Here is a 22,860-nt window from a genome sequence, read left to right as displayed (position 1 = left end):
TCCACACAGAAAGGCCCCCGCCAGCCACTGTGCTCGAACCCAGAACCTTCTTGCTGTGAGGCGACCGTGCTAACCACTTACACCACCGTGCCACCCAATGTCTAAAGATGCAAATTGTCTCTTTATTGTGACACAAATAATAATTAAGATGAAAAAACATCTTAATTATTAAATGTCTTGGAATGGCCTAGTCAAAGCCCAGACCTCAATCCAACTGAGAATCTGTGGCATAACTTGAAGATTGCTGTACACCAACGCAACCCATCTAACTTGAAGAAGTTGAGGCAGTTTTGCCTTGAGGAATGGGCAAAAATCCCAGTGGTTAGATGTGTGCTAAGCTAATAGAGATATATCCCAAGAGACTTGCAGCTGAAATTGTAGCAAAAGGTGGCTCTACAAAGTATTGACTGGGGGTGGGGGTGGTGAATACCTATGCACACTCCAAATTTCTGTGGGTTTTTTTCATTATTGTTCTAATTATTGCTTGTGTAACAATTAAAAAAAAATTGCACCTTTAAAGTGGTAGGCATGTTGTGTAAATCAAATGGTGCTATCCCTCCAAAAATCCATTTTAATTTCAGCTTGTAATGCGACAAAACAGGACAAACACCAAGGGGGAGGAATACTTTTGCAAGACACTGTACAACCCTTAGGAGGATAAGCAGTATAGATGGATGAATTTTCTTACAAACAGCCACATGAGCTTTGTTTCAAAAGGTAGTAGTCATAGTCTGTACATGCTTATGAATGAATATAATTGAATATGATGAAATCTTGAAATGATACACATCTCAATCTGTAGAACCAGACCCACAATCCATTTCTGATGTTAACAGCAATAATAATAATTAATCTCTGTCTTCAGATTCCACTCATGCAATGAAAGTGCTGCTGTCCATCGCCACATAGTCCTGTGAATTAAGCAAACATAATTGCACACATTTTTAGTTTGATAGTTTCCTATTAATATTTTATATTTACAACGTTCTCAGAAAGAAAATACAACATTTTAAATTATACTTATCTTTATCTTGTGTTTACAGAAAGAAACACAGTAGAAACATTCAGAAATATCTTTCTGATGGTAACTGGAGAGCACTTACACGATCATTTTCCAGAATGAGTTCCAGAACTCTGACAATATCCGTAAAGGAAGGTCTCGTGATGTGGGGGTCTTGCCAACAGTCTCTCATCATTTGACGCCTGCAGTAAACATTAATTATTATACTGGCAATGTTCATACCAGATGCTAATCTTATCACAAAAATAAGTTATTTTATAAATACTATGATAAATATATCATTTCATTTTCATTATGGATGAAAATATGACAAATGCATCCACTTTAGGATCGAGAGGAACCAGCTGAGGTGGCTCGGGCATCTTTTTCGGATGCCTCCTGGACGCCTCCCTGGGGAGGTGTTCCAGGCATGTCCCCCCGGGAGGAGGCCCCGGGGAAGACCCAGGACACGCTGGAGGGACTATGTCTCTCGGCTGGCCTGGGAACGCCTCGGTGTTCTTCCCGAGGAGCTGGCCGAGGTGTCTGGGGAAAGGGAAGTTTGGGCTTCCATGCTTAGACTGCTGCCTCCGCGACCCGGTCCCGGATAAGCGGAAGAAGACGAGACGAGACGAGCATCCACTTTATTAGGCTCACCTATAAGAGGCAGTCTACAAGAAGGGGCAAAGCAGACTATATTTTTTAAGACAGTTGCGTTCTTTTAATATATGTAAACCACTGATGTACACCTTTTATAACACTGTGGTGGCCAGTGCTTTGTTTTCTGGTGTGGTGTGCTGGGGGGGTCGGTGCTCGCACATCAGACAGAAATAGTCAATAAACTGATTAAAAAAGGCGAGCACCACCATTGGTGCCCCTCAGGACTGGGTTGAGCAGGTGGCTGAAGTGAGGATGCTAAGAAAGATGAATGCAATAGTGAATAATGACTTGCACCCACTTCATGCCCTGGAGGTGTTTCGGGAGAGAACCTTCAGTGGCAGGCTGATCCCACCAAGATGTAAGACTGAACGCTATCGAAGGTCTTTCTTGCCAGCCACCATCAAGCTCTTCAATGTACAATAAACTCCAGCACTTTAGCATTCCAGCACTTAATACCCCAGATGTTTACTCTAGTGTTATTAATTTATTTATTGTATTTATGGTTAGAATTATTATTTTTAGCTTAATTTTTAAATTCTCTCATCTCATCTCATTATCTCTAGCCGCTTTATCCTGTTCTACAGGGTCGCAGGCAAGCTGGAGCCTATCCCAGCTGACTACGGGCGAAAGGCGGGGTACACCCTGGACAAGTCGCCAGGTCATCACAGGGCTGACACATAGACACAGACAACCATTCACACTCACATTCACACCTACGGTCAATTTAGAGTCACCAGTTAACCTAACCTGCATGTCTTTGGACTGTGGGGGAAACCGGAGCACCCGGAGGAAACCCACGCGGACACGGGGAGAACATGCAAACTCCACACAGAAAGGCCCTCGCCGGCCACGGGGCTCGAACCCGGACCTTCTTGCTGTGAGGCGACAGCGCTAACCACTACACCACCGTGCTGCCCTTTTTAAATTCTGTATTTTTAAATTTTAGTATTTCTATAAGTTTGTGAACTTTATGTAGATGGATGTTTTTTTTTTTTATTTGTTTATTAATTCTTGTCTAAGTATGGTTGATGAATGAATCCTGAGGATGGTTGATGCTGCAGTAACTTGTAATTTCCTGCAAAGGATCATCCATCCATCCATCCATCCATCCATCCATCCATCCATCCATCTATCTATCTATCTATCTATCTATCTATCTATCTATCTATCTATCTATCCACCTGCACATTTATGCGGTTATCTAGTCAGCCAATCATATAGCAGCAGCACAATGCATTAAATCATGCAGGTCCAGGTCAAGAACATTGAGTGAGTGACTGACAGTTCTGTGGATGTAAATGCCTTGTTGATACACTGCAAAAAATGATGTCTTATCAAGTGAAAATAGTTGAAACGATCTAGCATTTCCTATTCGAAGACTACAAGACACCAATTCTGAGATTATTAAACCTAGTTCTAGATTGCAACCAACTTATTCCAAGATGTCTTGCCAAGTAAAGATGTCTGTCCATGCAGCAAGATAATTTCACTAGTATGAAGTAATTTTCTCCTCAAATTCAGTTTTCAATTTTTTGCAGTGTAAGAGAGGTCAGAGGAATATAGCCAGATTGGTCTGAGCTACCAGGAAGAATATAGTAATTCAAATAATCACTCTTTGCAACCGTGGTGAGCAGAAAAGCATCTCAGTATGCACAAAATATCGAACCTTGAGGTGGGTGGGGCTATCATGGGCATAGGCTCACTGAAACTAGACAACTGAAGATTAGAAGAAAATCACCTGATCTTTTTCCAGACTTCTTTTTCCAGTCTTCACTGGTTTCTGTGAGTTTGTGCCCATGATAGTCTCAGATTTCTGTTCATGGCTGACAGGAGTGAAACCTCATGTGTTCTTCTGCTATTGTAGCTCCTCCACCTTAAGGTTTGATGTGCTGTGTGTTCTGAGATGCTTTTCTGCTCACAACGATTGAAAAGAGTGTTGTTGTTTTCAGTGACTTTAGACTTCCTGTTATCTCAAACAAGTCTGCTCATTATCCTCTACCCTCTCTCACGAACAAGGTTTTTACACCTGTAAACCCTCCACTTGAAAGATGGTTTTTGGTTTTGTTTTCACACCATTCTGTGTAAACTGTCGAGACTGTTGCGTGTGAAAATTTCAGCAAATCAACAGTTATAGAAATACTCAAACCAACCTATCTGGCACCAACAACTACGCAATGTTTAAAGTCACACAAATCACACTTTTTCACCATTCTGATGTTTGATGTGAACATTAACTGAAGCTGTTGACCTGAATCTACATTGTGCTGCTGCCACATGTTTGGCTGATTAGGCGTACTTGTTAAAGTGGCCGGTAAGTGTATAAGTCTTTAACAGTAACAGAATAACAGTAAGCAATTCAGACTGAGACAACTCAGTTAAGTATATGATTTTGGTTACCCAATGTTTTATAGCTCCCATTCAAACAATCATTAAATACTCCAGCATGTCATAACGAATTTCAGTGAACAATTATTAACACTCTACAACATTTGCAAGCATAACAGACATGAATTTCAAAGTTGTACTTAGATAAGAACAAACGACTTGAAGTCACTAATAATGGGAATCTAAAATACAGTAGAAGGCTTTAAAGGTCCCATGGCATGAAATTTTCACTTTCTGAGGTTTTTTTAACGTTAAAATGAGTTCCTCTGACCTTCTTAAGTCACCCCAGTGGCTAGAAATTTCATAATGTGTAAACCAAACTATGCCCAACATTTGAGAATGGCGCGTCAAAACGGCGCGTTGATAAACTCTTCCCTTTACTACGTCAGCAAGGGAGATGATCCCCACGCCCCCCTCTGGATTCCCACCCACTGTATGGATTGCCCGCCCAGTTGTAGTGAGGAGACCATAGAGGGAGGACACAACAACATGGCATCACCTAAGCGAGCGAAACATGGAAATTGCGCTGTATATGGATGTGACAACACAGAAAGGAGTCTGTTTTTACTGCCGACGGGAGAGCCCCTGAAGACGCAGTGGCTTAATTTTATTTACTTCAATAATACGCCGTCGAGTCTACCTAAGACAGTGTATGTTTGTCGGAAACATTTTCCTGATGAATGTTTCCACAACTTGGGACAGTACAGGGCAGGTTTTGCACATCAACTGTCACTGAAGCCTGGGTCCGTACCAAGCATCCCTGCCTCATCAGCCACAAACAGCGAACAAGTAAGTGTATAACTGTTAAGTCGTTTTGCCGTGTTTTAAAATCGGTGCCACGTTAGCCTTGCAATGGCTACATTAGCTGTGCAGCTAACCGCTTCCTGCAGTTAGCCAGGTACTCTGCGCTACAAAACCAAAAAGCATGCAGCATGCTCTGTTATAATAGCCAATCAAAACAGTTTTTACAAAGACACCCACATTCTTTTTTTTAAGTCACTCGTTCATTTTATTTGTTTGTTTGTTTGTTCAGTAAAAACCCAAACATTTGTTGAATTTATTTTATTTCCTCGCGTCGCACCTTAATGACGTCAGCGCGCGGTATTTTTCCCTTCGCGGTTTGTTCCTTCTCTCTCGCCATAGTAAGACACCCACATCCGCTTGTTCTGACCCACTGGAGGTAGCGTCACAGTGCTGTTAGCCAATCAGAGGTAACACGTTTACATGTCATGAATATTAATGACAAGACCCGCCCCCACCCTCTACCCTTCCCCGCCTCCTGCTTCTCATTAGCAAAACGACGCACTGGGAAAAGCGCTGAAATGGGGCTTTCTCCCAGGAGGCTATATTTACGTGCCGAGGGTTCGTTTCAAGAAAGGCTGCGGATATAACATCCGGAAGCCTCCACAAGCCCGTTTAAAGCATCAACAAACCACCATGCCATGGGACCTTTAAAGACTCTGGAGTCTCTCGTCTCGTCTCGTCTTCTTCCGCTTTATCCGGGACCGGGTCGCGGAGGCAGCAGTCTAAGCAGGGAAGCCCAAACTTCCCTTTCCCCAGACACCTCGGCCAGCTCCTCGGGAAGAACACCGAGGCGTTCCCAGGCCAGCCGAGAGACATAGTCCCTCCAGCGTGTCCTGGGTCTTCCCCGGGGCCTCCTCCCGGGGGGACATGCCTGGAACACCTCCCCAGGGAGGCGTCCAGGAGGCATCCGAAAAAGATGCCCGAGCCACCTCAGCTGATTCCTCTCAATGTGGAGCAGCAGCGGCTCTACTCCGAGCTCCTCCCGAGTGACTGTGCTTCTCACCCTATCTCTAAGGGAGCGCCCAGCCACCCTGCGAAGGAAACTCATTTCGGCCACTTGTATCCGCGATCTTGTCCTTTCGGTCATTACCCAAAGCTCATGACCATAGGTGAGAGTCGGAACGTAGATCGACCGGTAAATTGAGAGCTTCGCCTTTTGGCTCAGCTCCTTCTTCACCACAACGGACCGGTAAAGCGACCGCATCACTGCGGAGGCTGCACCGATCCGCCTGTCGATCTCACGCTCCATCCTTCCCTCACTCGTGAACAAGATCCCGAGATACTTAAACTCCTCCACTTGAGGCAGAACTTCTCCACCAACCTGGAGAGGGCAAGCCACCCTTTTCCGGTCGAGAACCATGGCCTCGGACTTGGAGGTGCTGATTCTCATCCCAGCCGCTTCACACTCGACTGCAAACCGCCCCAGTGCATGCTGAAGGTCCTGGTTTGAAGAAGCCAACAGGACAACATCATCTGCAAAAAGCAGAGATGAAATCCTGTGGTTCCCAAACAGGATTCCTTCTGGCCCCTGGCTGCGCCTAGAAATTCTGTCCATAAAAATTATGAACAGAACCGGTGACAAAGGGCAGCCCTGCCGGAGTCCAACATGCACTGGGAACAGGTCTGACTTACTGCCGGCAATGCGAACCAGACTCCTGCTCCGTTCGTACAGGGACCGGACAGCCCTTAGCAAAGAGCCCCGAACCCCATACTCCCGAAGCACCCCCCACAGAATACTATGGGGGACACGGTCAAATGCCTTCTCCAGATCCACAAAGCACATGTGGACTGGTTGGGCAAACTCCCATGAACCCTCGAGCACCCTATGAAGGGTATAGAGCTGGTCCAGTGTTCCGCGACCAGGACGAAAACCGCATTGTTCCTCCTGGATCCGAGGTTCGACTATTGGTCGAATTCTCCTCTCCAGTACCCTGGAGTAAACCTTCCCTGGGAGGCTGAGAAGTGTGATTCCCCTATAATTGGGGCACACTCTCCGGTCCCCTTTCTTAAAAAGAGGGACCACCACCCCAGTCTGCCACTCCAGAGGCACTGTCCCTGACCGCCACGCGATGTTGCAGAGGCGTGTCAACCAAGACAGCCCCACAACATCCAGAGACTTGAGATACTCAGGGCGGATCTCATCCACCCCCGGTGCCTTGCCACCGAGGAGCTTGCAAACCACCTCAGTGACTTCGGCTTGGGTAATGGACGAGTCCACCTCTGAGTCATCAGCCTCAGTCGCCTCAGTGGAAGACATGACGGTGGGATTGAGGAGATCCTCAAAGTATTCCTTCCACCGCCCGACAATGTCCCCAGTCGAGGTCAACAGCTCCCCACCCGCACTGTAAACAGTGTTGGCAGAGTACTGCTTCCCCCTCCTGAGGCGCCGGACGGTTTGCCAGAATTTCTTCGAGGCCGACCGATAGTCCTTCTCCATGGCCTCCCCGAACTCCTCCCAGTTCCGAGTTTTTGCCTCCGCAACTGCCCGAGCTGCAGCATGCCTGGCCTGCCGATACCCGTCAGCTGCCTCTGGAGTCCTGGAGGTTAACATGGCCCGATAGGACTCCTTCTTCAGCTTGACGGCATCCCTTACTTCTGGTGTCCACCACCGGGTTCGGGGATTGCCGCCACGACAGGCACCGGAGACCTTGCGGCCACAGCTCCGAACAGCTGCGTCCACAATGGAGGTAGAAAACATGGTCCACTCAGACTCAATGTCCCCCGCCTCCCTCGGAAGCTGGGAAAAGCTCTCCCGGAGGTGGGAGTTAAAGACCTCCCTGACAGAGTGCTCGGCCAGACGTTCCCAGCAGACCCTCACCATACGTTTGGGCCTGCCAGGTCTGTCCAGCTTCCTCCTCCGCCAGCGGATCCAACTCACCACCAGGTGGTGATCAGTTGACAGCTCAGCCCCTCTCTTCACCCGAGTGTCCAAGACATAGGGCCGGAGATCAGATGAAACGACTACAAAGTCTATCATTGACCTCCGACCTAAGGTGTCCTGGTGCCACGTGCACTTATGGACACCCCTATGCTCGAACATGGTGTTCGTTATGGACAAACCGTGACTAGCACAGAAGTCCAATAACAAAACACCACTCGGGTTCAGATCGGGGAGGCCGTTCCTCCCAACCACGCCCCTCCAGGTGTCACTGTCATCTCCCACGTGAGCATTGAAGTCCCCCAGTAACACAATGGAGTCCCCAGTCTGAGCACTCCTCAGTACCTCTCCCAGGGACTCCAAGAAGGCCGGATACTCTATACTGCTATTTGGGCCATAGGCACAAACAACAGCAAGAGCCCTCTCCCCAATCCGAAGGCGCAGCGAGGCGACCCTCTCGTTCACTGGGGTAAACTCCAACACATGGTGGCTGAGCTGGGGAGCTATAAGCAAGCCCACACCAGCCCGCCGCCGCTCACCACGGGCGACTCCAGAGAAGTGGAGAGTCCAGCCCCTCTCGAGGAGCTGGGTTCCAGAGCCCAAGCTGTGCGTGGAGGTGAGCCCGACTATCTCTAGCCGGTACCTCTCAACCTCCCGCACAAGCTCAGGCTCTTTCCCCCCCAGCGAAGTGACATTCCATGTCCCAACAGCCAGCCGCTGTGTCCGGGGATCAGGTCGTCGAGGCCCCTGCCTTCGACTGCCACCCAATCCACATTGCACCAGTCCCCTACTGCTACCTCTGTGGGTGGTGAACCCACAGGAGGTCGGGCCCACGTCACCTCTTCGGGCTGAGCCCGGCCGGGCCCCATGGGCAAAGGCCCGGCCACCAAGCGCTCGCATACGAGCCCCAACCCCGGGCCTGGCTCCAGGGTGGGGCCCCGGCTGCGTCATCCCGGGCGACGTCACGGTCCTCGGATTTTTCTCCATAGGGGTTTTGGTGAACTGCTCTTAGTCTGGCCTGTCACCTAGGACCTGTCTGCCTTGGGAAACCCTGACAGGGGCATAATGCCCCCGACAACATAGCTCCTAGGATCATTCAAGCACACAAACCCCTCCACCACAATAAGGTGGCAGTTCAAGGAGGGACTCTGGAGTCAACATTGAAATAACTTCCCTTTAAGAGGGAAATATTTGTAGCAATGCATTATTAATATAGTTTTGTGGCTCTTTTAACCCCAAACCTTCAAGAAACCATAGATAACCTAATTTGCTTTAAACTGGTCCAGTGCATGAAAGTTGGATAAGAACAGATTTGGTAATGGTCTGTTTCATCCTAAGACCTTTACCACTGGAGTGTAATACCAATAAACACTAACTGCATTAGTTATCAGTAACAAGCTATACATTTCAGCAATCAGTAAGCAGTAAAATGTGACGAGGCATGCAGGTACTGTACAGGAACATAGTGAACAACGGGGTGGCGTGATGTGGCTCGATCCACAGCTAAAGTTTCTTGAAGTGCAAAGCAGTGATAAAAAAGGACTGGACAGATGCTCCTTAAATAGCACCAGAGTAAGCTTTTATTTCCGAAGATGCTGGTTTCAACAAGTGCTATTAGCTTCTGAACTTGTTCCACCTACCTACACTGCCAAGTGTGTACAAATAACTTTTGCATGTTCTTCTGTTTCTTTCCACCTCCATAAACATGCCTGTAGGTGCACTGGCTACTCTAAAATGCCCCTACGTGTAAATGTGTGTGTGCATGATGTCGTGTAATGGACTGTTGTCCCATCCCATGCCTCATATCCATTGTTGGGGTGTTTCACAGTCAGGGTACACAAATTTGTGTCACTAACATCAAAAAATCAAGTTCAATTTTTTGGCAATCACTCAATACATCCATCCATTATCTGTAGCCGCTTATCCTGTGCAGGGTCGCAGGCAAGCTGGAGCCTATCCCAGCTGACTATGGGCGAGAGGTGGGGTACACCCTGGACAAGTTGCCAGATCATCGCAGGGCTGACATATAGACACAAACAACCATTCACACCTACGGTCAATTTAGAGCCACCAATTAACCTAACCTGCATGTCTTTGGACTGTGGGGGAAACCGGAGCACCCGGAGGAAACCCACGCAGACACGGGGAGACCGCCGCTTGAACCCCCGTCAGCCGCTGGGTTCAAACCCAGGACCTTCTTGCTGTGAGGAGACAGCGCTAACCACTACACCACCATGCCGCCCCTCAATCAAACTTATTTTCTGCTGAATGCTGTTGGTGGCAAGAATTTGCAGCTAGAATACAAACAGCACTGTGTTGTTACCTGGCTAATAGTGAGAGGACAATTTTTGACAGACAAACATCATGTTTTATGTTGGTAACCATTGTAGCTCATTTAAAGAACCTAAGTGTATAACCTTATGTGCCAGTACTTATATGGACCTGGACTTTCAGAATCATAAGCTACTTGTCTAAGAACTGCTTTATTATTTATTTATTTTATAATAAGGACTACATTACCGGAGATTATATTTTTGATAGACAAGTTACCTTATTAAATATACCCTTGTTACCTGATCAGTACCCATTTGTGGTCAACTTTGTTGGCAATAATTCTTCAAGTACAGTATGAAACAAGGCTCTAACTAAACTATTCAGGGGCTGTAAGATAGCTTAATATTACAATTGGCAACCTCTTCAAACTAGACCAAATAAGGTTGAAACATAAAAAATGGTCAAAAATGGGGTTAACAGTATCCCTTACAAAAAAGAAGTTTATTCAAGTGTGCTTCTAGTATACTTCTTTTAAACTAAAAATAAGAGAGTATGCTTTCAGTTTACTTTTTATTTACTTATCAGAGATACATAAGTGTACTTGGCTTATACTGAAAAATAAATAGAAAAGTCTAAGTATATTAAACTTATACTTAAACTTTTTATCAAGATATACTTAACAAAAGTGTAATAAAGTATTAAAATATTTCTGCCTTATAGACAGCATTGTTGACTCTGAGGTATGTCTGTGGTTCCATATAAGGTTTTTTTTTTTCTTTTTTTTTTCTGCTGAGAGGGATAATTATTATTATTTTTTTAATTTATTTTTCTTTAGAGCTTGGATGTCAATTTCAGTTGTCATTGCCATATTTTTATATTTTGGCATTTAATACAATGATGCTTTAAATTTTTAAAGAAAATGAATATGTTCTTAATCCTGAGTATCTGTTGTTATTTTGTGAATTCTTACCTTTATAACTTCATTGTAACTTAAGGTACAAAACACTTAAGTTGTCTACTGGTAGTGTGCATGAGGTAAGGGTTAGGGCGAGAAAACTAATAGTATACTCAGAAGGGTAATTGCAGTATACTTCAAAACTAAAAAGTGGACTAGATGTATATAACCAATAACTAATAGTATATTTCCAATATGCTATAAAGTATACTTTTATAAACTAAAAAGTGGACTAGAAGTGTGTAACGAGTAAACCAATAGTATATTTCCAGTATACTACAACGTACAGTGGTGCTTGAAAGTTGGTGAACCCTTTCGAATTTTTTATATTTCTGTATAAATATGACCTAAAACATCATCAGATTTTCACACAAGTCCTAAAAGTAGATAAAGAGAACCCAGTGAAACAAATGAGACAAAAATACTACACTTGGTCATTTATTTATTGAGGAAAATGATCCAATATTACATATCTGGGAGTGGCAAAAGTATGTGAACCTCTAGGATTAGCAGTTAATTTGAAGGTGAAATTAGAGTCAGGTGTTTTCAATCAATGGGATGACAATCAGGTGTGAGTGGGCACCCTGTTTTATTTAAAGAACGGAATCTATCAAAGTCTGATCTTCACAACACATGCTTGTGGAAGTGTATCATGGCACAAACAAAGCAGACTTCTGAGGACCTCAGAAAAAGCGTTGTTGATGCTCGTCAGGCTGGAAAAGGTTACAAAGCCATCTCTAAAGAGTTTAGACTCCACCAATCCACAGTCAGACAGATTGTGTACAAATGGAGGAAATTCAAGACCACTGTTACCTTCCCCAGGAGTGGTCGACCAACAAAGATCACTCCAAGAGCAAAGTGTGTAATAGTCAGTGAGGTCACAAAGGACCCCAGGGTAACTTCTAAGCAACTGAAGGCCTCTCTCACATTGGCTAATGTTAATGTTCATGAGTCCACCATCAGGAGAACACTGAACAATAATGGTGTGCATGGCAGGGTTGCAAGGAGAAAGCCACTGCTCTCCAAAAAGAACATTGCTGCTCATCTGCAGTATGCTAAAGATCACATGAACAAGCCACAAGGCTATTGGAAAAATGTTTTGTGGACGGATGAAACCAAAATAGAACATTTTGGTTTAAATGAGAAGCTTTATGTTTGGAGAAAGGAAAAAACTGCATTCCAGCATAAGAACCTTATCCCATCTGTGAAACATGGTGGTGGTAGTATCATCATGGTTTGTTTGGGCCTGTTTTGCTGCCAGGACAGTTTGCCATCATCGATGGAACAATGAATTCTGAATTATACCAGTAAATTCTAAAGAAAAATGTCAGGACATCTGTCCGTGAACTGAATCTCAAGAGAAGGTGGGCCATGCAGCAAGACAACAACCCTAACCACACAAGTCGTTCTACCAAAGAATGGTTAAAGAAGAATAAAGTTAATGTTTTGGAATGGCCAAGTCAAAGTCCTACCTTAAGCCAGTCGAAATGTTGCGGAAGGACCTGAAGCGAGCAGTTCATGTGAGGAAACCCACCAACATCCCAGAGTTGAAGCTGTTCTGTACAGAGGAATGGGCTAAGGCTACATCCACATGACAACGAGATGTTATTTAAAAAAATATCGCGTCCACATGGGCAACGATCAGTAAAATATCAGGTCCATATGGCAATGCAACGCTTGCTGAAAACGATGCAATACACATGCCACACCTCTAGGGGTGCTGTAAGACGGTCCCTTCGGAGACACCAGAACAATAGAAGAAGTAAGGACGCATGCGCATAAACTATTATGCGCGAGACTTCATATTAGCCACAAAGTCAGGAAAATCTGTTCGTAAAATTACATTATAATGACCAAATACAATGAAAAGTATTTTTCCAGTCTCACCTGTGAAAGGTAATCCCATGTGATCTCGTTTGGATGGTAAACCTGTTGGTACAGTTCAACGCAGCACATGAATGAGGCATCTTTATTCTCCGCTTTGACCCATCCAATTTGGCGGCGAGGATGACGTATGATTCTACGTGGAAGGCGGCGTCTTTAATGGTCCGGAATAAATTGAATGCTACATGTTGATGGATTAATTTGTTCTTCTACGCCCTTTTTGAGGAATGTATTGTAGGACTTAAACCAACATCTGAAGAGGTGAGATCGCTCCTTTTTCCCCCTATTTTTGCTGGCGGGATTGACTCTGCCCTAAGGGCTATTCTCTCTCTCTCTCTCTCTCTCTCTCTCACTTTGCACCATTACACAATAAATATTCACAGTGAAAATATTTTGTAAGCGCGTTTCATGAACCAAGTTATAGGATTTGTTGACAACTCGCATCGAGTTCGTTACACTTCTACCCGGCGTGAAGCACTCACAGTCATGTGGTTGTGACGTCATCGTAAACAAATCCGTTCTACTCATCCAGACGACTTCGCAACGGCAACGTTGCCAGATCTTTCCACTCTGGAACCCGTTCTCAAAAGATTGCGCTGTGGGGCACCCAAAACGCCGGTGCCGTGTGGACGACAGGCCGAAACGATAAACAATTGTATCGGATTCACCTGAATCCGTTGCCATGTGGACAGGGCCTAAAATTCCTCCAAGCTGGTGTGCAGGACTGATCAACAGTTACTGGAAATGTTTAGCTGCAGTTATTGCTGCACAAGGGGGTCACACCAGATACTGAAAGCAAATGTTCACATACTTTTGCCACTCACAGATATGTAATATTGGATCATTTTCTTTAATAAATAAATGACCAAGTATAATATTTTTGTCTCATTTGTTTAACTGGGTTCTCTTTATCTACTTTTAGGACTTGTGTGAAAATCTGATGTTTTAGGTCATATTTATGCAAAAATATAGAAAATCCTAAAGGGTTCACAAACTTTCAAGCACCACTGTATACTTTAGTAAACTAAAAAGTGGACTAGAAGTATAAAACAAGTAAACTCATAGTATATTTCCAGTATACTATGAAGTACGCTTTTGTAAACTAAAGAGTGGACTACAAGTATAGAACTATTAAACTATTAGTATATAAGTTTCCTTGTGGTATACTTGCAGTACAAAATAAAAAAAAATACTAGTTGTATACTCAAAGTTTTCTTCTCTTAGACTTAAAGTATACTTTTTATAAACTAAAAGTGGGCCAATTTAGTCCCAAGAAGTATTAGATTAGTTTACTTACAAGTATACTATAAGTACATTGATATCAGTATACTTGGTACACAAAAGTAAACTTAAGGAAATGTGCTTAATAAAATGAACTTTTGATAAGGGATGTCAGGCTGGTAGGTGCATTTATTCAAACGAATGGATAATTTGCAGGTGGGATGGTATCAGTTCTTCATGCAGAGCTAATCCTCACTTCACAAGTACTCATTGCACTTCAGTAATACGTGATCCATTCCATATAATCCACTTTGGTACCCTGACTGGTATAGGCTCCAGATCCAAAAGTTACTGCTGAGGATGGTGCCACATGGACAACCTAAAGATATACTTAGAAACAATGAAGATGGCTTTGGACTGCACTGGATACAAATAGTTTTGCTTCAATGGCTTAGGACTACAATTGCCATGATAGTCTTAGGACTGTGGGCAGCACGGTGGTGTAGTGGTTAGCGCTGTCGCCTCACAGCAAGAAGGTCCGGGTTCGAGCCCCGTGGCCGGCGAGGGCCTTTCTGTGCGGAGTTTGCATGTTCTCCCCGTGTCCGCGTGGGTTTCCTCCGGGTGCTCCGGTTTCCCCCACAGTCCAAAGACATGCAGGTTAGGTTAACTGGTGACTCTAAATTGACCGTAGGTGTGAATGTGAGTGTGAATGGTTGTCTGTGTCTATATGTCAGCCCTGTGATGACCTGGCGACTTGTCCAGGGTGTATCCCGCCTTTCGCCCGTAGTCAGCTGGGATAGGCTCCAGCTTGCCTGCGACCCTGTAGAACAGGATAAAGCGGCTAGAGATAATGAGATGAGTCTTAGGACTGCAATTGCCCAACCATTTTGGACTCAAGTCTCCATCAGTGAACAGTTCATAACTATAACAGTTGATAATCTATTACAAAATAGACTTCATGTTAAAACTATAATGAAATTCCTGGTTCCACAAATGCACTTTTTGGCCATATAGCACACAGATATAGAAGCGAGATATTTAGAATCACACTATCCAGTGTCACCCAGAAGAGGATGGGCTCTCTTTTGAGTCTGCTTCCTCTCAAGGTTTTTTCTTCATGTCGTCTCAGGGAGGTTTTCCTTGCCACTGTTGCCTTTGGCTTACTGATTAAGGATAAATTTACAACCCCGATTCCAAAAAAGTTGGGACAAAGTACAAATAGTAAATAAAAACGGAATGCAATAATTTACAAATCTCAAAAACTGATATTGTATTCACAATAGAACATAGACAACATATCAAATGTAGAAAGTGAGACATTTTGAAATTTCATGCTAAATATTGGCTCATTTGAAATTTCATGACAGCAACACATCTCAAAAAAGTTGGGACAGGGGCAATAAGAGGCTGGAAAAGTTAAAGGTACAAAAAAGGAACAGCTGGAGGACCAAACTGCAACTCATTAGGTCAATTGGCAATAGGTCATTAACATGACTGGGTATAAAAAGAGCATCTTGGAGTGGCAGCGGCTCTCAGAAGTAAAGATGGGAAGAGGATCACCAATCCCTCTAATTCTGCGCCGACAAATAGTGGAGCAATATCAGAAAGGAGTTCGACAGTGTAAAATTGCAAAGAGTTTGAACATATCATCATCTACAGTGCATAATATCATCAAAAGATTCAGAGAATCTGGAAGAATCTCTGTGCGTAAGGGTCAAGGCCAGAAAACCATACTAGGTGCCCGTGATCTTCGGGCCCTTAGACAGCACTGCATCACATACAGGCATGCTTCTGGATTGGAAATCACAAAATGGGCTCAGGAATATTTCCAGAGAACATTATCTGTGAACACAATTCACCGTGCCATCCGCCGTTGCCAGCTAAAACTCTATAGTTCAAAGAAGAAGCCGTATCTAAACATGATCCAGAAGCGCAGATGTCTTCTCTGGGCCAAGGCTCATTTAAAATGGACTGTGGCAAAGTGGAAAACTGTTCTGTGGTCAGACGAATCAAAATTTGAAGTTCTTTATGGAAATCAGGGACGCCGTGTCATTCGGACTAAAGAGGAGAAGGACGGCCCAAGTTGTTATTAGCGCTCAGTTCTGCCTGCATCTCTGATGGTATGGGGTTGTATTAGTGTGTTAGGGTTTTGCTGGGATTCGAACCTGGTTCGTTGGTGTGATAATCCAGCAAACCCCCACTAGGCCACCAGGGGGATGACTCAAATGCAGAGGCGTGAGGCGGAAGTAGAAAAAGAATCAAAAGGTTTATTTAAACTATATACACTATATACAGGGCAAAACAAAAGACAAAAAAAAACCAAAGAGTAAAATCCAAAAGAAAAGCAAAGTGCAAAAATACAAAAGCTAAGAAGATCAAAAAACACAGTACAAAGGAAACTGGAGATAAACATAACAGCACAAAGACTCCGTGACAAGAGGACTGAACTCAGGGGGTATAAATAGACAAACTAATTAAGGACACAGGTGAAGATAATTAGGCAATTAACACAAACACAAAACACAGGAACAGTGGCGGCCTCTAGAGGCCAAAATAAACACGACATGAAAAGGAAATAACAGCGGCCTCTAGAGGCCAAAACAGTCCTAGTCCTAACAGGACCCCCCCCCTCTAGGAGCGTCTCCTGACGTTCCCAGGGCGATCCGGATGGGCCGAATGGAAGTCCCGACATAGTTCTTTATCAAGGACATCCCGAGCAGGAACCCAGCAGCGCTCCTCAGGACCATAGCCCTCCCAGTCCACCAGATATTGCAACCCGCCGCGGACCCGGCGGGAGTCAAGCAGGCGATTCACAGTGAACACAGTCTGCCCCTGGAAGATGCGGGGGGGTGGGGGGTTCCTAGGGGCAGGGGCATACGTAGATGTCAGTACGGGCCGTAACAGGGAAACATGGAAAGTGGGGTTGATCCTCAGAGTCCGGGGCAACTGGAGCCGGTAGGAGACAGGGTTCACCCTGCGCACCACCTTGAAGGGGCCAATGTAGCGAGGAGCAAGCTTGCGGTTCTCCACCCGCAGTGGAAGGTCCTTAGTGGACAGCCAAACACGCTGCCCAGGGCGGAAAGCGTGTGCAGGTCTTCTATGGCGGTTGGCCTGAGTCTGGTTGGTTCTGGAGGTCTGTATGAGGGTCTTCCTGACCTTGCTCCAGGTCTTGCGACACCGTCTCACATATTGGTTGACCGAGGGCACCCCCGCGTCCTCCTCCTGGTCCGGGAACAGAGGTGGCTGGAACCCGAATTGGCACTGGAATGGCGACAGCTTGGTGGCCGATGACTGCAGGGTGTTGTGGGCGTACTCCGCCCATGGCAGCCAGGTGCTCCACGATGTCGGGTTATCCATAGCCAGGCCTCGCAGGGTGGTTTCCAGGTCCTGGTTGAGCCTCTCCGTCTGACCATTGGACTGTGGGTGAAACCCAGAGGAGAGGCTGGCAGTGGCTCCGATGACCTTGCAGAACCCGTGCCACACTCGGGAGGAGAACTGGGGCCCTCGGTCTGAGACGATGTCCTGTGGAAGACCAAAGACTCGGAAGACATGATTAAACAAAAGTTTTGCAGTTTCAAGAGCAGAGGGGAGTTTGCACAGTGGTATGAAGCGGCAGGCCTTGGAGAATCTGTCAACTAAGACCAAAATGACCGTGTTACCTTGTGACTCAGGGAGACCCGTGATAAAGTCGACTGCCACGTGGGACCAGGGACGCCGGGGAATGGTCAGAGGATGCAGGAGACCCTGGGGACGCTGTCGTGGGTTCTTGGTTCTGGTGCAAACCTCACAGGACAGGACAAATGACCTTACTTCCTTCTCCATGTTAGGCCACCAGAAGCGTCTTTTCAGGAAGTCCAGGGTCCTCCGAGCTCCCGGGTGGGCGGTGAGAGGGGAAGAGTGACCCCACTGGAGAACCTTGGCCCGGGCTTGATGTGGGACGTACAAGAGGCCTGGTGGCCCCGTCCCAGGACCGGGGTCCTGGCGTTGGGCTCGTCGGACAGCCTCCTCAATACCCCAGCGGACAGGGGCCACAATCCGGGACACAGGGATAATAGGCCCGACTTCATTCTCCCTGTTAGTGGCAGAGAACAGTCTGGACAGTGCGTCAGGTTTGGTGTTCTTGGAGCCGGGGCGGTATGAGAGGGTGAAGTCAAACCGACTGAAAAACAGGGCCCACCTAGCCTGTCGAGGGTTCAGTCTCTTGGCTTGCTGGAGGTACTCCAGGTTCTTGTGGTCAGTCCAAACCAGGAATGGATGTTGTGCTCCCTCCAGCCAGTGCCTCCACTCCTCAAGGGCCAGTTTGACCGCTAGCAGTTCTCGATCCCCCACATCGTACCGGGACTCAGCAGGACTCAGGCGGTGGGAGAAGTAAGCGCAGGGGTGCAGCTTTCCTTCCGAACGTTGAGAGAGCACCGCGCCGACACCACTGTCCGAGGCGTCCACTTCCACGATGAATGGTTGGGAGGTGTCCGGGAGAACCAGAATGGGTGCCGTGCAGAAGCGGTCCTTGAGGTCTTTGAACGCCTTTTCTGCCTGAGGAGACCAGCCATAAGATCCACCTGTCCCTTTGGTGAGGTCTGACATGGGTGCTGCCACAGAACTGAAGTTCCTGATGAACTTGCGGTAGAAGTTAGCGAATCCTAAGAACCGCTGAACCTCCTTAACGGACTTGGGAGTAGGCCAGTCCCGGACGGCCAGGGTCTTGGCAGGGTCCATTTGGAGTTGGCCTGTCCGTACAATAAATCCCAGAAAGGAGACCTCGGGAACATGAAATTCGCATTTCTGGGCCTTGGCGAACAGATTGTTCTGTAGCAGCCTCTGGAGAACCTGGCGGACATGGTGGCGGTGCTCCTGCACGGTCTTGGAAAAGATAAGGATGTCGTCGAGGTAGACAAAAACGTATAGGTTAATCATGTCCCTTAAGACGTCGTTGATTAGGGCCTGAAAAACAGCTGGTGCGTTGGTGAGTCCGAAGGGCATCACCTGGTATTCGTAGTGCCCAGACGGGGTGTTAAAGGCAGTCTTCCACTCGTCTCCCTGTCGGATACGGATGAGGTGGTATGCGTTCCGTAGGTCCAACTTGGTGAAGACGGTGGCGCCTTGGAGCAGGTCGAAAGCTGTGGACATCAGCGGAAGGGGATATCGGTTGCGCACAGTGATCTTGTTCAGGCCCCTGTAATCAATACATGGTCGGAGCCCCCCATCCTTCTTGCCGACAAAGAAGAAGCCGGCTCCAGCAGGTGAAGTGGAGGGTCGAATAAACCCAGAGACCAGGGCATCTTTGAGGTATTCCTCCATGGCCTTGCGTTCTGGCTGAGAGAGTGAAAACAGTCTGCCACGAGGAGGGGTAGTCCCAGGGAGCAAGTCGATGGCACAGTCGTAGGCCCGGTGCGGAGGAAGAACGGCGGCCCTGCTCTTGCTGAATACCTCCTTGAGATCCCAGTACTCTGTGGGAACTTGAGATAACTCGGTGAGATCAGGGGGCTCGGCAGGAGACACAGGAGAGCTAGAGAGCAGACAAGAGGCATGGCATGCAGGGCCCCATTCCACAACCTGGCTTGTTACCCAGTCTATGCGAGGGTTGTGGCGAGTAAGCCAAGGAAGGCCTAGAATAACTGGGAACTCAGGTGAAGGAATCAGGTGCAGGGATATTTCTTCCTTGTGACCTTGAGACTGGAGGAAGACTGGAGAAGTAACTTGGGTGACTCTTCCATCACCTAACGCTTGGCCATCGAGGGCAGACACAGACAGTGGGACTTCAAGAGGTGCAGTCGGAATATTGATGCTTTGGGCGAAGTGAATATCCATAAAGTTCCCAGCCGCCCCTGAGTCTAACAAAGCTTGACAAGAGTGGACAGACTCACCCCAGGAGATGGAGACCGGGATGTAGATTCCTTGGCCAGGGAGTCCGGGAGAGAGGGTAGGCCCCGTCACAACCCTCCCTCGGCTGGACGGGGCGGTCCTTTTCCCAAGAGTTCGGGACATGATGCTCGGAAGTGACCAGGCTTGCCACAGTAGATGCAGCACTTGTCCCTCCTTCTGCGCTCCCTCTCAGATGCGGAGAGGCGAGTACGACCCACTTGCATGGGTTCTGGACAGTCACTGAAGGAGGTAGACGGTCTCCAGGTAGAGGTAGGGAGGCTGGGGGGGCTCAAGGCTTGGTGGCGTTCTCTCATCCTGTTGTCCAGATGAATAGCATGTGAGATGAGGGTTTCGAGGTCACTTGGGCATCCAATAGAGGCCAGACCGTCCTTGATGGGGTCAGACAGACCATGGTGGAAGGCTGACACCAGGGCAGTCTCGTTCCATCCACTTACTGCTGCGAGTGTTCGGAACGAGATGGCGTAATCTGCGACGCTTCCTCCTTGCCGGATGGACATGAGCTTTCGGGCTGCGTCGGTACTGATGTCTGCCTGATCGAAGACCCGAAGCATCTCTTCAGAAAACAGCTGGAAATCAAAGCACTCAGGTCCCTGTCTTTGCCAGATAGCAGTAGCCCAGGCTCGCGCCTTACCAGCTAATAAGGTGATCACAAAGGCAATCTTGCGGCGATCCGTAGTGTAGGTGGTAGGCTGAAGCTCAAAGGTGAGTTGACACTGGGTAAGGAACTCTCGGCACTCACTGTGCTTGCCGTCATACCTCTGTGGTGCAGGAAGGCTGGGTTCGCGAGGTGAAGAAGGCAGCATTGCAGGAGGCACTGGAGCAGGAGTGGGAGCTGGATCAGGAGCAGGAACTGGATCAGGAGCAGGAGATGCAGGCAGAGATGTCAGCTGTGCCAGGGTTTTCCCAATTTGCTGAAGCAGTTCCTCGTGGCGAGCGAGGGCCTCACGTTGGCTGGTGAGCGTACGTCCATGAGCGTCCATGGTCGCTCCGAAGCGTGTCAAAGCTGCCATAATTCCCTGAAGGTTGGCCGGGTAGACAGTTGAAGCAGCCTCTGCTGAGTCGGTCATGACGGAGTCTTTCTGTTAGGGTTTTGCTGGGATTCGAACCTGGTTCGTTGGTGTGATAATCCAGCAAACCCCCACTAGGCCACCAGGGGGATGACTCAAATGCAGAGGCGTGAGGCGGAAGTAGAAAAAGAATCAAAAGGTTTATTTAAACTATATACACTATATACAGGGCAAAACAAAAGACAAAAAAAAACCAAAGAGTAAAATCCAAAAGAAAAGCAAAGTGCAAAAATACAAAAGCTAAGAAGATCAAAAAACACAGTACAAAGGAAACTGGAGATAAACATAACAGCACAAAGACTCCGTGACAAGAGGACTGAACTCAGGGGGTATAAATAGACAAACTAATTAAGGACACAGGTGAAGATAATTAGGCAATTAACACAAACACAAAACACAGGAACAGTGGCGGCCTCTAGAGGCCAAAATAAACACGACATGAAAAGGAAATAACAGCGGCCTCTAGAGGCCAAAACAGTCCTAGTCCTAACATAGTGAGTGTGGCATGGGCAGCTTACACATCTGGGAAGACACCATCAATGCTGAAAGGTATATCCAGGTTCGAGAGCAACATATGCTCCCATCCAGACGACGTCTCTTTCAGGGAAGACCTTGCATTTTCCAACATGACAATGCCAAACCACATACTGCATCAATTACAGCATCATGGCTGTGTAGAAGAAGGGTCTGGGTACTGAACTGGCCAGCCTGCAGTCCAGATCTTTCACCCATAGAAAAAACATTTGGCGCATCATAAAATGGAAGATACGACAAAAAAGACCTAAGACAGTTGAGCAACTAGAATCCTACATTAGACAAGAATGGGTTAACATTCCTATCCCTAAACTTGAGCAACTTGTCTCCTCAGTCCCCAGACGTTTACAGACTGTTGTAAAGAGAAAAGGGGATGTCTCACAGTGGTAAACATGGCCTTGTCCCAACTTTTTTGAGATGTGTTCATCTCATCTCTCTCATCTCATTATCTCTAGCCGCTTTATCCTTCTACAGGGTCGCAGGCAAGCTGGAGCCTATCCCAGCTGACTACGGGCGAAAGGCGGGGTACACCCTGGACAAGTCGCCAGGTCATCACAGGGCTGACACATAGACACAGACAACCATTCACACTCACATTCGCACCTACGGTCAATTTAGAGTAACCCGTTAACCTAACCTGCATGTCTTTGGACTGTGGGGGAAACCGGAGCACCTGGAGGAAACCCACGCGGACACGGGGAGAACATGCAAACTCCACACAGAAAGGCCCTCGCCGGCCCCGGGGCTCGAACCCAGGACCTTCTTGCTGTGAGGCGACAGCGCTAACCACTACACCACCGTGCCGCCCCTTGAGATGTGTTGTTGTCATGAAATTTAAAATCACCTAATTTTTCTCTTTAAATGATACATTTTCTCAGTTTAAACATTTGATATGTCATCTATGTTCTATTCTGAATAAAATATGGAATTTTGAAACTTCCACATCATTGCATTCCGTTTTTATTTACAATTTGTACTTTGTCCCAACTTTTTTGGAATCGGGGTTGTATATATTTAAAATTTATATCCAGAATTTAGACATTTCTATAAAGCTACTTTGTGACAATATCCATTGTTAAAAGGGTGGTACAGTACAAATAAAATTAATTTGCACTGAACTGAAAATGAACTAATGAATGAATGGATATTACACTATAAAGGCTCTTTTGTGCTGACAGCTACAGAAATAATATCAGTTTTTGTTTATCCAAAAGGGTTTAATTTAGCAGCCTGAAGGTCTGTTCAGTTTCTTGAGAAAGCCCACAAGAAAATTGTCTCTGATAGACATGGTTGCAAGTATGCAAAAAGAAATGGGGGT

The 22,860-nt window shown here is 46.6% G+C and overlaps 1 protein-coding gene across 3 annotated transcripts in view; it reads right to left on the bottom strand.

Moving 5' to 3' along the window:
* Positions 1 to 629: 629 nt before the first annotated feature.
* Positions 630 to 22,860, bottom strand: part of LOC132872980 (fibroblast growth factor receptor homolog 1-like) — a 36,942-nt gene continuing 14,711 nt past the window's right edge. For 2 of the 3 annotated variants that reach the window (XM_060908129.1, XM_060908130.1), the window contains exon 11: positions 1,454 to 1,668. In XM_060908129.1, the coding sequence (XP_060764112.1) occupies positions 1,482 to 1,668 (187 nt within the window). In that variant the 3' untranslated portion in view covers positions 1,454 to 1,481. Of the gene's footprint in view, positions 912 to 1,103; positions 1,204 to 1,453; positions 1,669 to 22,860 lie in introns of those variants that run through there. The other variant, XM_060908131.1, reaches the window with a different exon arrangement.

This window comes from Neoarius graeffei, chromosome 25 (genome assembly GCF_027579695.1).
Source record: "Neoarius graeffei isolate fNeoGra1 chromosome 25, fNeoGra1.pri, whole genome shotgun sequence".
Lineage (NCBI taxonomy): Eukaryota > Metazoa > Chordata > Actinopteri > Siluriformes > Ariidae > Neoarius > Neoarius graeffei.
Note: the sequence above shows the minus strand (reverse complement) of the source record. Positions and strands in the feature narration are given on the sequence as shown.